This window comes from Peromyscus eremicus, chromosome 7 (assembly GCF_949786415.1).
Source record: "Peromyscus eremicus chromosome 7, PerEre_H2_v1, whole genome shotgun sequence".
Taxonomy (NCBI): domain Eukaryota; kingdom Metazoa; phylum Chordata; class Mammalia; order Rodentia; family Cricetidae; genus Peromyscus; species Peromyscus eremicus.
Window position 1 is genome coordinate 5,262,319 of NC_081422.1, and position 17,229 is coordinate 5,279,547.

Here is a 17,229-nt window from a genome sequence, read left to right on the forward strand (position 1 = left end):
ATACACCTGTGTGTGCATATTCAAATGTGAGCATGGACACACCAAGGCCCTGAGTGTGTAATGTCTAAGGACACTTTTCAGGAGTCAGTTCTCTCCTTTCATCATGTGGGTCCCGGGGCTCACACTAATACTGTAAGCTATCTTCAGGACCTCAGAAGAAGCTGCAGACAAAAGGAAAGTACTGACTGTGAAGAGAAGTAAACTCTAAAAAACTAAGATAAAAATAAAATTGGACACAATAGCTACGTGGCACCAAAGCCTTAGTTGCCGTCACCTCTGGCTCAGTCGGGGCAGATGGACTTCGTTCATCTGGTGTGCCACAGCTCTTTAAGGCAACTACCCGGTACCTGACACCAGAGGGAAGTCAACACCGGAGAGAAAAGTTGTGCTTCACATCACTTCTCCAAACTGCACATTGTTCATAGAGCACTTCCTCTTCAGAAACAGCAATTTCCTAAGACAACAGCACCCACCTCCTACATCCAGTTCTCAGAGGCCCCCACAGGCTCTTTACCACACCCAGTGACTCAGCTCACCTGCTGTGAGGGTTCAAGTCACCGCTGGGGGTGACCTTCTACTTCTAAGAGCGATATGAAAAAGCTCTGCAGAACCGCAAACACCTCATTCATCAGAGAAGCAGCTGTGATTTCCACTGGCAACCACAGAAACAATACTGTCTTCTCACGTCCTGGGCAAAGCTCTCCCCAGGCCTCCCATGGCAAGTCTTAGTTTTGTTTACCTTCTTTCTAGCCCCCTTGAAAAGGGAGGGGAGGATGCCAAGTGAGAATGGAGCTAGTGGAGCACCTCCTTAATCCCACAGACCCAGCACTCACTTGCCTGGGAAGAACCATCGAAAACATTTTAAAGCAAGAATCTACAATGAGGTTTATTTCAGTTTATTTCAGCTCAGACAGTGATCACTCACTCAAATAATGAAGATGCAGATAGACGTCCCCAACAAGCGATTTTAAGAAAACACAAAGTAAAAACAGTATAAATGTTGCCGTTACCCTTCTGTTCCCAGCCACAGCCACAGTGAAGGCCGCAGCTATGAAGCTGTTTAAGATCCCCCTCCACCATGGGACACGGCAGGAGTCCAGGCCTTTCTCTTCCCACCCCATCAACCTGTTTGTTCTCCTCCTTCCCCTTTAGGACAGTCGCTCACAGCCAGCCCCTCTTGCAAGTTATTTCCTTGGGGCCTCCGCAGAGAACAAATGCCTCCCGGCTCCTCCAGCTCCCGGCTCCTCCGTGGATGAGTTTGCCAGGCTTGTGTGTCTCGGGCCCTTTATTGTTCTTGAAACATGACTCTTTAAAATGAGTACCAGGACACCAGAAAATTTTTTTTAAAAAGGAAAAAGTTACAGGGGGAATAGCAACAAAACAAAAAACAAGGTGTGTTTGTGGAGGTAGGGGGTGGCTTTGCAAGATCAAGATCAAATCTTTTCCTTTGTCTTCCTGAAGGGGCTGTCACAAAACTGTGTCCTTACTACCCAAACCTTTTTAATCCCAGCACTCAGGAGGCAGAGGCAGGCAGACCTGAGTTTGAAACCAGCCTGGTTTACATAGAGTTCCAGGGCAGCCAGGGCAGCCAGGGCTACACAGAGAAACCCTGTCTCAAAACACAAAACAAAGTAGCAACCCACCCAAGACAATCAACTTAAAGTACAGACTGAGAAGGTTGGGAAGGGCTCGCAAACAAAACAAGGTTCTCACTAGAGTCCTCAGATCCAATAAATAAGGCTGCCTTTACTTCCCACTGAATCAAAATGAGCATTGTTCTTCACTTCATTATCTCAACCAATTAACCAATCAGAATGACAGAACGATCTACAGTCTGTGACAAGCTGTCTTAGACAGTCCGCACACTCTAACTCAAACAAGCCCCAGGAAATTAGTTTCACTTCCAACTTCAAAATTAGAGGGGATAAAATTCTATTGTGTCCTTTTCAGATAAATGTAATTTTGCCATTTTGTTAAAGACAAAAAGCCTGGGGTGGGGGATCCCCAGAGCTGGCCTTGTTTCCACTTCTCAGAGAAGGTGCAGCTTCTGAGGACCACAGCCTAAACGTGTGCATGACCTGAGGCCAAACATTTTTAAGGGAAAAAGTTGATAAATGACATCAAAATGCAGCTTAAGTGTTTGCTGTTTCTCAATTGAGTACTGTAAAGTCACCTCTTCCCCAAGTCCTATGTCCTTCTCTACCAATGGTTTATTTGGAAAAAATACACAAGGTCCTGTGTTCAGTACTCAACACACACACACACACACACACACACACACACACACTTAAATTTGTCCATGGTATTCCATTTTGTGCCAGGCTAATTAACAAATACGGCACAAACTCAAAGTGAGATCACCCCACATTGCCACAAAACAAAGGTTTGCAGGAAGGCTCTAAACCAAGAATAAAAAAGGCTTTTAAGACCTGACCAACACTAGAGGGTACTCATATACATACAAACAGAAAGCTGGGTGCAGCTCAATGGTAAAGCATGCTTGTTTACCACTCATAAGTCTGAGTCTATCTATAGCACCAGCAGAATAAATAAATAATGTCATTCACTGCCACCTCCCAGCATTATCTTTACTTACTTTAAGAAGTATCTCTGACCAGAAGATGTCTTGGCCATCTCCCAGCCTGCTGGCAGCGGTACATCATCAGGAATCTCAAAGGAAGACTGTCGGAGATGTGCTGCAGGGGTAGCGGCCGGGCCAGGGACCACAGTGGGTGTGAGCGTCCCAGGAGAAGCGGCTCCCAGCTGCAGGGATGCTGGCGAGGAGTGAGCTCGCACGTGCTGTGGGGTCAGAGCTCCCGCAGTGCCTGCATCGGTGCTGGCCTATGGGAAACAGGAAGATGAAAATTTACACAACCCAGAGACTACAGCACCTACCCCAATCCCCTAGACAGAATTTCATGGCAACCAAATATCTAAATATCAAAAGCAAACCTCAATGTTCAATTTTGACACTAAGGAGCACAGGTGTCCAAATGGACCACTTTTAAATTACATAAACTTAATATGCACTATAAATGTTATTTTACTGAGGAGCAGCCCATCTGAAGGTCTACCTCCTAGACCTGTGAAAACAGCAAATACTGGGCATTAAAACCTATTTTCAAAACAACTGAGGTGTTATTTGGTAGTAGAGAACATAGTTTATCCCACACACCCCAAAATAAATCAGTACATTTTCCAAGCAGTACGGTTGCTTTTCAAAGTCCTAGAACAAAACCTAGGGGATTACTACGCACTTTTCTCTTACTTCGTTTTAAATAACTAATGCCCCCATCTGTCACTTTTTTCTGACTGTGAACAAGTGTGATCAATAAATCAATCATCATAAATTATACAACTTTTAATGAATTCAAAGGCTCAGAACTGCACCAATGCTAAAAGCTACCTAATAAAAAGAATAAGTCAACCAACCAACCCTCTTTGTGCCTAGAGGATAAGATGTAATCAATTCAACTATAACTTAAGGATTCACATACACATATAACAGCAGGGGTTAGGAAAAAGGAAAACCTGCAGAGACCTCAAGGATTCGAATCTGGGTTCAACCAGACTAGTGTTAATACGAGGTATCAGAAATGAACTTGTCTTCATTTCTGTAAATTAGTTTTTCCATGCCAGAAGCACATAGGGGGTATAAGAGTTCTAACCTGTAGACAATTATTTACAACTCAGATACATACTATTCATAATCTAATCCTTTTATTAGAATTAGGATTTATCAAAAACGTTTGATTTCCCAGATTCATGCGAATAAGGAAACTGAAAGGACCCAGCAGTCACTTAAAGCCCCACAGCAAAGCCAGGGGCACGTCTTAGTCTCAGATCAGATTAAATTTAGGGTTAGGAAATGATTAGCAAACAGAAAAAGTAAATTTCGGGATGCACAACTCTCTTAAAATGCTAGTGAGAAGGCAAATGTACCCCACAAACAGCCGGGTACTACAAGTACACTTTCCTTCTGACTTCTAAGTGGTACAAAATGGAGCATTCAATCTGCGTGTTCCTTCAAAGTTTCCGCGGCCGTCTGTGATTGCATGCCAACATACATTTAGCTCAGTGAGTCCAGAAACCCACTTGTGGGGGAGGGAGTCATGAATAGTAGCTACGTCTACTGTTGTTACAAATTAAGTGTTTAGGCTAGCGGCTAAATAACCTTTCCTTCCTTCCTCCTTAACTCGACTTTTTGTGGCGAGGTTAACCGAGCTTTTCGGAGCTCCAAAACCCCTGTTCTGCAGCAGGCCTGCCTAGGAGGAGGACTGGAGTGGGGGCGGCAAGTCTTTCCACTCAAGTTACAGCCCGAGTGGGCTAACGATGGCAGTGTTTGGAAAACCAATTAAGTTTTGGGCAAAGTTCCTCTGCTGGTTTAGCCTAAAGCAAGGTCTTTAAAAATTAAGTAATTAAATGGAGGAAGGAGTGGGGGGGAGCGACACTAAAGAAATCTACCAGGACCTATCGGAATGTTAATACTTTGAAACGGTTTCACTTCTGTGTAGGATCCAGTTGGGAAAATAACCAGGCGTCGTGGATGTGGATAAGCAGCCATGTTCACATCCGCAGTCAGTTAAAAAGCAATGGCGAGCCTGGAATTAGTCATTGCTTCCCAAACATTACCTTTAATCACAGTTGAGGCCGGCAGGACTCGGCCTATGAGTCAACCTGCAACGCGCTATCAAAGGCCGGCGCAGAGGCTGTGCGCCGTGAGCGCAGCCTAGTTCCTGCGCAACGCACGGATGTGGCCCATTTCAAAGCTTGCGGGCCGAACGGTAAATAATAGGCTACGATTGGGAAAGCGACACGTGAGCCCACCGAGTGTGAAAAGATCCCGCCCGCGCGAGTCCCAGGGCACGGCGGGGGCGAGCGGGGCCCGACGGAGCTCGGCAAACTCCCGGCCGGGAGCCCGAACCCTGCACTCGGACCGCGCCTGGGCCGCCGGAGCAGCAAGCTTCGCGAGCGGGAGGGGGAGGGGACCGAGAGAAGGAACCAGAAACTCAATGGACCGGTTCAACCCCCACCCCTCACCAACTCGGGAAAACAAGGCGACAGTAAAGGCGGCGCCACGGGGGGGTTCAAGTGGCGCGGGCAGGGGAGGCGGGGTGGCCCCGGACGGGGGTCCCGCTCCAGGCGCCCGACCCCTTCCCTCTCCCCTCCCCCTCCCCTCCCCTCCCCCTCCCCGCCGGAGCGAAGGTACGGAGCGGAGGCGCGCGCATTGTGCAGCCCCCCGCGGCCGCCAACTTGGGGAAAACAACCCCCAGCCCCGCACCCCACGCGGCCCCGGGCCCCCGCTACCTGTCGCGAGTGGGACTTGGGCTCGGGTGGCTTGAAGAAGGAGTCGGGCAGCTTGCGAAGCCGCATGGGCACGGTCTGAGGCACGTTGGCCGTCTTGGGGTTCATGACGGCGTTGAAGAGCGCCTCCAGGTCGGTCTCCGAGTCTCCGCGGACGTGCACGACCTGGTGGCCGGCCGGGGGCGCGGGCGGGGCCGTGGGGGTCCCCGCCGGAGGCCCGGGCGCCGAGGACGGCGCGGGGCCTTGCGGGGCTGGCTGGGGCGGCGGCTGCTGCGCGGGCTCCATGGCTGCGGCCTCGCTCGACGCTGGGGCGCTGCGCTCAGGCTCGGGGGGCTGCGTCGCGCGCCCGCATCGCCCTGCACTCCGTGCCCGAGGCCGCCGAGCCTTCCCTGCCCTCCCCGAGCTCCTTCCTTCCTCCCTTTCTTCGCCCCGGCCGCGGCGGCGTCCCGACTGAGACAGAAACTTCGGCCCCAGACGCCCAAACTAAAAAGTTGCGCAGAGCGCCCGCCCGCGCGTCTCGCGGCTCCGCCTCCTCGCCGCTCTTCCTTCCTCTGCGCGCCCGCCCGCACCGAATCCGCGGCCTGCGGCCCCCGGGGAAACTTTCCCTGCGCGTCGCTACATTCCTGCAGACTCCCGGGCGCACGTGACCCGGGCTGCTGCGCTCGCTGCGTGCGCACCGGCCGCCCTGGAGCTGCGCGTCCGGGCACCCAGACCTCCTTGGCCGCGCGGCTCGGTAACCTCGTGGGGAGGCTGCAGGGAAAGCGATCCTACGCACCCGCACTGATTTTATCGGGTTCACGTTTTAACATCGACTCCAGTTTTGCTGTTTACCAGAGTTTGCAGAAAAACAAACCAAACCGAAACACTTGAGGGGAGTGCAAATGATTACAAATTGAAGCTTGGAGACCAGGTCTTACACGCAGTGTAGCTTACAAAAGAAAACATTTTACTCCTAAGTTTTGTTCTAAAAACAGGCTGCCTGTAGCCAAGGATATCCTCCAACCGCCGACTAACTTTGTGCCACAGCTTCCTGACTGCTAGGATTCCAAGCAAAGGCCTCTGCTTCCCTGCTTTTGGAATCGGTTTCTTTTTCTTTCTTTCTTTCTTTTTTTTTTTTTTTTTTTCTTTCTTAATTTTCTCTCTCTCTCGCACATAGCACAGGCTGGTCTCCAACTCACTGTGTAGCTAAGGCTAGCTTTAAATTCTTGTTCCTCCTGCCTCAGCTTCTAAAGGGCTGGGATTACAAATGTGGGCCACTTTCCCCAGCAAACCATTATTATTATTATTATTATTATTATTATTATTATTATTAAGTGAAAATCAAATTTTTGGTTGGTTGGTTTGGTTTTGGTTTTTCAAGACAGGATTTCTCTGTCTGGCTGTACTGTAACCTGCTTGGTAGCCCAGGCTGGCCTCTGCCTCCGGAGTGCTGGGATTAAAGGCATGCTCCACCATGCCCAGAGTCAAATCAATTTTTTTTTAGCACCAAAACTTGCCATTTAGTCTCTGAGAACTTCAACTCAAAACATAAACTTGAGGGAGCACGCTCCTTTTTCCTCCTGTGCTTGGTACAAGGGTCGACTGAGGAAAGACTGAACAGAATAAGCAATGGAGGTCACGGTAGCCCCTGATTCTCTGTGTGTGGGTCTTTTATCAGGAGCCTATCTGGAATCACTCAAAAATGATGAAAATCCCTTGTTGTTGTTATTTTTAGTTCATTGTTTTGTGTTGGGTGTTTTGTCTGTATATATGTCTTTGCATCACATGATTGCCTGGGTCCCATAGAGGCCAGAAGAAGGTGTTATATTCCGTGGAACTAGAGTACACTGGTTGTCAGCTGCCATGAGGGTGCTGGGATTCGAACCTGGGCCCTCTGAAGAGCACCCAGTGAAGTAATGCAGTGTCGAAGTAATGAACTAAAAACAAAAACAAAAAAAAAAGAAGTTTTATTGAGATATAACTCACATAGTATAGTTTTCCACTTAATCAATTCAGTGCTATTTGAGTCTCTTCCCAGGGTTGTGCAACACTGATTTTTAAACACACAAATTTCTTCTCGAGAAATCTGGTTTCTTGTTTTAATGATTTTGTCTGCAGTGCAAGTGAAGTATTAATAGAATTAAGCAAAGAAAGGACCCTTGAGCTAAAGATAATCTTTTCTTCCAGCCAGGACATGCCCGGGAGAATTCTCAGCAGCAGTCTCTATCACTTAGTGTGGTAGAGCAGGGTGAGCCAGATTCAGACAGGCAAGATTTTAATCAACTGCTCAGGAGCCTCAGTTTCCTGTCCAAGAGAGGAAGTAGGGTAAATATCCTCCCTAGGACTGGTTCCAGGTTTGGTCCCCATCCCACCAAGCGCCAAGAGCATTTAACCACAGTCTTGTGGATTCCAGAACTTCGGAATCCAGGTTCCCCATGCAGCAGCCCTGAGATACTGAGCAAACTACTTCCTGCTCTTTAATTTTGGCGTCAGGGTAATGACATCCACCTCATGTTGTTGAGACATTAAATGAGTCAATGGACATAAAGCGCCTGGCCCAGTTTGTGGCACAAGGCAGATTCTTAGTCGTTGTCAGCCATTACCATTGCCCCCTGTTTACAGGTTACTTCACTGGTAGTGACCCGGCCTGTTGTGCCAGAGCTTCTTTAGAACCCCATAGCCTTCCCTCCTTCATCCACAAACAAAACCTTTGGGCAAAACAATCTGCAATTAAAAGTTGAGCTGAATCCAGGCGTGGTGGCTCATGCCTTTAATCTAGTACAACAGAGGCAGGGGTATCACTATACAGTAAATATATACAGCCTGGTCTATACAGTAAATTTCAGGACAGCCAGGGCTATATAGGGAGACTCTGTCTCAAAAAAAAAAAAAAAAAAAAAACAAGTTGAACTGAAATCTGGAAATGTGGGAGGCTGAGGCAGGAGGATTGCCACGACTTCTAGGCCTGGCTGAACTACATACCTAGAGAGACCCTGTCTCGCATGGGCGTGGTGGCATGGTGGGAAGCAGAGGTTAAGAGTTCAAGGCCAATCTCAAGGACACAGTTAAGTGTAAAGGCGCCTGAGGCTACATGAGACCCTGTCTCAGAACAGCAAGACGTCCAGTTGAGGGGAAATGTGTAGACTAAACGTGACTGTGACCACAGGTTGCAATGGAAGCTGTCCCCTAACTATAGTTTTACTACTGTGGACACTGTAATTAAAGGGTTTAGGTACTTTGGTCAATAGTTTCACCAGCCTTTGAATTGAGAACAAAGTTACTGTGGATTAAAGACTTTCTGGAGTGATTTTATGTTGTTAGGACTTCTGTATCTTCACTGAGACTGTGTCCCTTACCATTCTTTCCAGCATTTTAGTCACAAGTTAGTAAGAGATGAGGACAATGGGTTTCAGCCTTTTCTCTCCTTGCCTGACCTACCCGTCCCCCCCCCCAGCAGTTATTCTTTTAAGCCCCTTTGAAACGGAAGGGCAGCTTTTCTTTGTGTGTGGTATCCTGAGACAAGATCTCAGGCTCTAGTCCAGGATGGTCTTGAACTCAGTCTTCCTGCCTCAGCCTCCTGATTGCTGAGTTTACAGGCATGTACCAACATGCCCCACTTGGGAGGCATCTTTATATATAGATCTACCATTGGGAGCTGGAGGCTTGGCACAGGGGTTAAGAGCAGTGGCTGCTCTTCCCATGGACCCCAATTTGATTCCCTGCACCCACATGGCAGCTCATAACCCCTGTAACTCCAGTTCCAAGAGATCTGACACCCTCTTTCAGCCTCTGCAGTCAGCAAACAGGCACAGGGTGCATGGAAATACACTCAGGCAAAACAGTCATACAAATAAAACATTTTAAAGAATCTGCCATTGTCCTGGACCATTAGCAATGTCTGTGGAGGTCACTGACTTTACAGTTAGTTGGACTCACTGTGTGGTAGTGGTGCGCAACTTTAATCCTGGCACTCGGGAGGCACAGGCAGGTGGATCTCTGAGTTCAAGGCCAGCCTGGTCTACAGAATGAGTTCTGGGACAGCCAGAACTACACAAGAAACCCTATCTTGAAAAAACAAAACAAAATTATTGGACTCTGCAACAGTAGACCTTCATCTTTGCTTCACTTGAGTCCCAAACCCATTGTTCAGAACATTGCAGTTGGGACGTGGAAATTGTGTCATCTCCTCCTCTTGACAACCGATTGGCAGCGTGGTTCTGGTACTCATATCTCATTTGTCATGACCTTCTCTCCCGAACCACCTAGCTTCCTCTTCCTTCTGCTATGTGAATGTTTGTGACCTCCCAGAATTAATTCAGGATGCACTCCATCATCAGAGCTTGCTCCCACCTGGAGGTTGTGCTAATGATTTCAGTTCAACTTTTTTTTCTTCCGTGTACCACCTTGCATGGCAGTATGGGGCCTGGACTCACATCAATTAAAAGCTTCAACCAAGCATTTGGCACTCTTACAGGGGCTTGATACCACTATTCTGGTGATAGGACTGTGCTGTGCAACCACATGACGTCATTCGCTGTAGAACTCTAAACTCCGTCCCATCATCAAATGACAGTATCTGTAGTGCATTATGAATTAGTCCGTAAGAAATTCTATAATGCCTGGTGACTAGCACATTATTTCTAAAGGGATTAAACTGTTAACGTTTAGGAACCAAGCTCATGAGGGTAATCCCAGTACTTGAGAGGCTGAAGCAGGAGGATTTCAGCAAGTTCACTGTCAGCCTGGACTGCCTAGTTAGTTCCAGCCTATCCTGGCTACAGCATGAGACTCTGCTGTGGGATGTTCTGTATGACAAATGTGTTGCTCTGATTGGTTGTTAAATAAAACACTGATTGGCCAGTAGTCAGGCAGGAGGAAGTATAGGCGGGACAAGGAGGAGAATAAAGCTGGGAAGTGGAAGGCTGGGTGAGAGACACTGCCAGCCGCCACAATGACAAACAGCATGTGAAGATGCCGGTAAGCCACGAGCCATGTGGCAAGGTATAGATTTATAGAAATGGATTAATTTAAGCTGTAAGAACAGTTAGCAAGAAGCCTGCCATGGCCATACAGTTTGTAAGCAATGTAAGTCTCTGTGTTTACTTGGTCGGGTCTGAGTGGCTGCGGGACTGGCGGGTGACAGAGAATTGTCCTGACTGTGGGCAAGGCAGGAAAACTCAAGCTACAAATGGCACCCAACATGTTGGCAAGAGTTTCCACCTAAAACCTGAGAAAAGATTCTAAAACGGAGCTAAAAACAGCTTCCTAATTGTCTCTCTCAAATGAGCAGCAGCTGCCAGTTTGAGCTGCTGGTGGGTTCCTGGTGTGTGCGCTGGACCTGCCGTATGGCGGGAATGAGGCCTCTGCAAGTGGCACATTAAGCTGCATGGTAGATTTAGCCTTTGCTAGTACAAAAAAAAAAAAAAAAAAAAAGGAGATTTCTGGGCTACACGCTGCTGCTTGGATAAAAGCATAGACCCACGATAGCTCCCAGAGCTGGTGGAAAACGTACCGCCGCCATGTTGGGAAGCTGAGGTGGGCAGAGCCAGTAGCCACAGCTGCTGCAGTTTAAAGCAATAGATTCACAATAAGACAGATTCAGATGTAATAGTTTACAATGTGTGTAAAATATACGTAGGCTTGAAAGAGACAAAAAAGGTGATATATACAGTTATATAAACAAATACATAGTTTTAAAAAATAAAGTCTTTAAAGGGACAGTAAAATTAATATAAAAAATAAGCCACGTGAAGATGAATATTACACAGAGAATCTGGATTGTATTGTCTTTGGGATTTTTAACTGCAGAAAAACATTTGATCGTAAAAGATGTTGAGTTAAACCAATATGTATACTTTAAAGATACCTTGACTTCAAAATTTGGATGTAAGGATGTGTTGCTTTGGAAAAGAGTCTCTGCTTTTGTTTCCACAGAAAGGCAAAGGCTATGGATTTGTTCCAGATTAAGATACATCAGGTTTGACCAGCCAAGACCCCCTGAAAGGTCTCCGATGACACCATGGCCCAGATGATCCAACATCCAGAATGGTTTGAAGGCAACTGGCTCAGATGATACAGCTTCCTGGACTATTTCATAATCCTAAAATTTTCTTTGTGTCCCCATAAGATACAGCGTCCCCCTCCAGCAGGAAGTAGTAAGAGAAGCTACGCCCAAATTCCCAAACTATATGTAATTTTACTTTGTTAAGGTTAAAACCTTCCTTTTTGAAAAAAAAAAAAAGAAAGAAAGAAAAGGGGAAGTGCTGTGGGATGTTCTGTATGGCAAATGTGTTGCTCTGATTTGTTGGTAAATAAAACACTGATTGGCCAGTAGTCAGGCAGGAGGAAGTATAGGCGGGACAAGGAGGAGAATAAAGCTGGGAAGTGGAAGGCTGGGTGAGAGACACTGCCAGCCGCCACGATGACAAATAGCATGTGAAGATACCGGTAAGCCACGAGCCATGTGGCAAGGTATAGATTTATAGAAATGGATTAATTTAAGCTATAAGAACAGTTAGCAAGAAGCCTGCCACGGCCATACAGTTTGTAAGCAATATAAGTCTCTGTGTTTGCTTGGTTGGGTCTGAGCGGCTGTGGGACTGGCAGGTTAGAGAGATTCGTCCTGACTGTGGGCCAGGCAGGAAAACTCGAGCTACAAGACTCCATCTCAAACAAATAAACACTAGGAGCCCTCCCCTCTGCTGGTTCTGGGAAAGCTGGCCTAATCTTGTGCTGGGCACCTTTTGTTGTCTACCAACCCAACACAGAGCGCTTCACTCCCACCCTCCTCGAGCTCCAGCAGTCCACCAGTCCCTCCACATCCTCCAGATTCACCATGTTAATGCTAGCACAGTTCATCCATTTGTTCAAGCCAGAGGACTGGGCGTCCATCACTTACCCTCAGCTTCCTGGTGTGGGTTAATTTTCTGTTGGCTCTCTGAGTATCTGCCACTCAACTCCAAAAGCAGTCTACCCTCGTTGTAGTGCCTGCGAAGTCGATGTTGTTTCTAGTTGTACCGGACTCCAAGAGACTTGTGCTCTGACATCAGCGTGACCTTTCCGCTGTGTGAGCTGGTTCCTAGTCTGGAACCCTCCAGATTCAGCACCCAAGTATGGCATGTTCCAGCCCTGTCTACCCGCTGGCTCTGGCTGCTCTCCTGTACATGCTCTTTATCTCTCCGTCGCTCTGTCTACTCCTTTTCTCCTCCCTACTATGTAGCCCAGACTGTCCTCAAATGTCTGGTGCTCCTGTCTCAGTCTCCTAAGAGCAAGGATTACAGGCATGTGCCAATGTGGCTGGTGGTTGGGTTCTGGCTCCAGGCATACTGAGCCACTGTGGTTCCTTGAACAGTTTTCACGCTGGCCCTTGTCCTCTGCAGAGTAGTCACTCCGGCAGAGAGAGAAACTGAGGGGAGGAATCTAGGTGCACATTCACCAGTGAGACAAGGACAGGAAACAGGAAATGTGAGATGGAAGAAAGGAAACCCCATGTGACGGAACGTAGATGAATATAAATGGATATTTAAGTTATAAGAGCTAGTTGAGAACAAGCCAAAGCTAAGGCCAAGCTTTCATAATTAACAAGTCTCCATGTGGTTATTTGTGAGCTGGAGGCCCAAAGAAAAATCTACACTATATATTCAGCCTGATTTTTCTGTTTTCATTTAAAAACAAAATTGTATTTATTTATTTGTCTTTATTTTTATGAGATGGAGTCTTCCACAGATGTGGGGACATACCAGTAACCTCAGCACTGAGGAGGCTGAGGGAAGATCTTATGCTTGAGGTTAGTCTATATAACAAAACCTTGTCCCAAAACCCAGACCAAACCCTGAGAGTCCAGTCTTCCTGCCTTGGCCCCCCAGAGCCCCCCTCAAGTAGATAGAATGACAAACACGGGGTACTGTGCCTGCTCTGTTTGTAGTTAGAACTATTTAATTATGGCTTAAAGAGATGGTCCGAACACTTGCTCTCCCAGAGGACTTGGGTTCCATTCCCAGCACCCACATGGCTCCTTCTGTAACTCCAGTTCCACAGGATCTGGCCTCCTCTCCTGGCCTTTGCAGGTACCAGACATGCACTTGGTACACAGACATACCTGAAGTCGAAACATCCATGCACATAAAATAAAATTTAAAAACAAACATTTAATTAAAAACTTTATTTTAGGGCTGGAGAGATGGCTCCATAGTTAAGTGTACTTGCTATGCTTGCAGGGAACCAGAGTTCAGACCCCAGAAGATCTATCCCCACATACATGCGCACACACACACACACACACACACACACACACACACACACACACACGTAAGTAAACTTTTTTCAAAACAAATAGAAGCTATATTTCTTTTGATAATTTAAAATGCCAAACTTGGGCTGGAGAGATGGCTCAGAGGTTAAGAGCACTGACTGCTCTTCCAGAGGTCCTGAGTTCAATTCCCAGCAACCACATGGTGGCTCACAACCATCTGTAATGAGATCTTGTGCCCTCTTCTGGCCTGCAGTCATACATGCTGTATACATAATAAATAAATAAATCTTAAAAATAAAATAAAATAAAATAAATAAAATGCTGAACTCTGGAAACAACTCTTAAAGCCTATATAGTTTCCTAGGGTTTTGTCTGGTCAATGAAGAACAGCTGGTACTATTGAATAACTTCTATGCTGGAATACCATGGTAAAGCTTGCCTGTCTGTTTCTCTAAACAAATCAGTTGCTTAACCTTGACTCAGGCCGCTCCTCAACTCTTCAGTCATCTTCCCATAGCTCTGACTCCTCTTCAAATTCACCATGAATTTCTCCAGTTAATGGTATGGTATACAAACCACAGACCATCGAAAACATCATTTATATACAACTGATTAATACTTGTCTACTTCTCTATATGTACAAAGTATAATGTCACATTCTTTAGTAATATGTTTTGTTTGGGGAGGTCAGAACTTGCTCTCTTCTGTGAAGCCCAAGCATTTGTGTGAATTGGAATGGCAGGGTGTTAGAACTAAAAGGCAAACAAGAGACCAGATCATAGTTTGCTCCTTCAAGGAAGCATCTGTGGTTTCAGGGGGTTTCAGGGGGTTGTTCTGCACTGTTTGGTAGGGCAGCCACTAAAGGCACTGAGAACTTCATGTGTGGCTGTGACTGGCATTGTGTGGTCCCCTCATCACAGAGGCTTCTGGGACAGATTGGTGTGTGTGATTTGCTCAGAGCCATAGAGCTCGTCAGTGATAGGGAAGTTTGTATTCTGTGGGTACCTCATTAGAAAGACAAAATATAATTACTTCTCTAGCTGGGCATGGGGGTGCATGCCTGCAATCCAGGAATTGAGGAAGCAGAGGAGGGAGGATTGTCAAAAATTCAAGGCTAGATTACTTTTCTATTATATGAACATTTATTCATTTTCTCCACAAAGCATGTGTTGTAGGCATCCATCCTGATTTTACACAGGCTGCTTAAGAGATGAGTTGGTTTGGGCAGGATTGCTATGTATATAGAAAATGATGTGGTATGCTTGTGTGTGTGTGTGTGTGTGTGTGTGTGTGTGTGTGTGTGTGTGTGTTACTGAAGTGTCTCTAGTCCCTCTGACTTTCTCAGAGACATCAGCCCCTTCTCAACTCACACCTCAGTTTTTCCAGTCAGCTCTTGGCTGCTCTCCCAGTGTCCATCAAGTCTTTCCTGTTCCCATCAATCTTTTACCATTCCACACCAGTTTTCATCCTTGCTCACCCATTGAAAACTGCAGTTGGTCCCCATTGTGTATCTCACACTAACATCAGCCATGAAGAAGTTAACAGTGACTTCATCCGCACAGCACTTGTCCAGTTCGCAAGGCTTCCACACACAGTAGCCATCTCATTAGTTCCCATCCCTCTTGATCTCAAAGCCTCTGTTCACTGCCATCACCATGCTAACTCCTAACTGTTCTAATGCACACAAGTCTCTTTGATTTTTTTTTTTTTTTTTTTTTTGTTTTTTTGTTTTTGTTTTTCGAGACAGGGTTTCTCTGTGTAGCTTTGCGCCTTTCCTGGAACTCACTTGGTAGCCCAGGCTGGCCTCGAACTCACAGAGATCCGCCTGGCTCTGCCTCCCGAGTGCTGGGATTAAAGGCGTGCGCCACCACCGCCCGGCCCACAAGTCTCTTTGAAATCCACCAGCAAGTAGCACTGGTTCCGGGTTCAAAGCAGCATCTGGAACATTCACTTCCCTCCCTCTTAGCAGGTCTGAGCAGCAGCAAGTTTCCCAATAGTCCTGGAGACCAGAAGCCTGAGGTCAAGGCCTTTGTGAGGTTGGTTTCTCCTGAGGTTTAATTCTTGTTTGTATTCCTGGTTTCTGCACATTCTTCCCTGTTGGTCTATCTCTGTTATTTATTTTTAAAAAATAATATATTTATTGGTGTGTGTGTGTGTGTGTGTGTGTGTGTGTGTGTGTGTGTGTGCGCGCACCACACATTACAGAAATCAAAGAACTTTCCATTGTGGGTTGATCCTTGATCCCCTGAGCCATCCTGCCCAGCTCTTTCTGTGTTCCAACCTGTTTTCCTTCTAAGAACAGCAATAAGATTGGCCTACCCCATACAATCTAATTTCATTTTAATTATCTCTTTAAAGGTACTATCTCCAAATACAGTTACCTTCTGGGGTACTACTAATTAATTTTTTTTTGTTAGACAAAACAAAAATGAATATATATTTGTAAGACAAATTCAGGAAGAGGGCTCAATTCTTCCCATAGTACTCCATCTTCACAGAAGCCATCTAGCTCAACTGCTTTTCGTAGTCATTAGTTCAGACACTGTTTTCTCACTTCTACATAGCCTTTTGAACCCATTTACCACATAATGGTCACAGGGGTCTTTGCTTAAAACTTACATCAGAGCTAGAGGGATAGCTCAGGGATTAAGGGTGCTTACTGCTCTTTGGGGTGGGGGGACATGACTCAGTTCCCAGCACTTACATTGGGGGGACATGACTCAGTTCCCAGCACTTACATTGGGTGGCTTAAAACTGCCTGTAACTTCAGCTTCAGGGGTCTGACACCATCTTCTGGCCTCCTTTTTGAACATGTGACATACACACACACACTCACATGCACACATTCACACAAAAATAAAAATACACCTTTAAAAATATATTAAATTTTAACCTTTTGTAGGCATGGGCAGAACAAGAAAAGAGCTTACTCTTTGAAAAAATGTAATTATGTATAAAGTATGTGTATGTATGTGAATGTGTGCACATGCATGCAGATGCCTGGGGAGGTCAGAAGACGGTGTCGGACTTCCTGGAGTACTGAGGACTGTGAGTAGCCTGATGGTCCTTTTTGAGAGCCCTTGTTGTCTTTGTCTCCAGTCAGGCCTTCACTTGTGGGTCATCCTGGCCTCGGACTTGCAGGCATCCCAGCTAAGGCCTCTCTAGTAGTGAGACTACAAGCAGGACTCACCATTCCAAACCTTTACACAAAATACGTGGATTGTGGCTGGAACATAGTAGGCAATTATAATAAGCAAAACCAGGTTTTTTGTTTGTTTTGAAAAGCCCCCCACCTGTTAGGATTATAGGTGTGTGCAACCACACCCAGCTACATTAGTTTGTACCATTTAGTGCTGATTAATTGGTTAAGAGAATTTAGGATAGTTCCTTAAAAAGCCTCCAACCAGCTTTTAGGGTCTGCAAACCTGTTTTCAGACGCGTGCGGTCGAAGCCGGTGGAGCGCAGCTTAGAGCAGTGCCTCAAGAACAATGCCTGCAGGCTTGTGAATCAGAGAACAAAGGCTCAGGGAATAAAGAAAAGGGAAGGCTCAGCTGAGGGATTTCCCCTGGCTAACCACAACTTCCCCCACAAATCCCACTTCCGGGTCGCAGAGCCCTGTCACCTCAGAACTCAGCCAGCTGGCTAACCCTTTCTTTTTTGGGGTCACATTGATTTTGTCTGACTCCATTTCTTCT

General features: G+C 46.5%; 1 protein-coding gene across 8 annotated transcripts in view; it reads right to left on the reverse strand.

Moving 5' to 3' along the window:
* The window catches only part of Yap1 (Yes1 associated transcriptional regulator), an 83,285-nt gene extending 77,454 nt beyond the window's left edge, over positions 1 to 5,831 (reverse strand). For 2 of the 8 annotated variants that reach the window (XM_059267289.1, XM_059267285.1), the window contains exons 1-2: positions 5,308 to 5,827; positions 2,597 to 2,841 (exon numbers count right to left, since the gene is read on the reverse strand). In XM_059267289.1, the coding sequence (XP_059123272.1) occupies positions 2,597 to 2,841; positions 5,308 to 5,589 (527 nt within the window). In that variant the 5' untranslated portion in view covers positions 5,590 to 5,827. Of the gene's footprint in view, positions 1 to 2,596; positions 2,842 to 5,307 lie in introns of all 8 variants that reach the window. The other 6 variants (XM_059267284.1, XM_059267288.1, XM_059267290.1 and 3 more) reach the window with 6 other exon arrangements.
* Between the last annotated feature and the right edge of the window lie 11,398 nt (positions 5,832 to 17,229).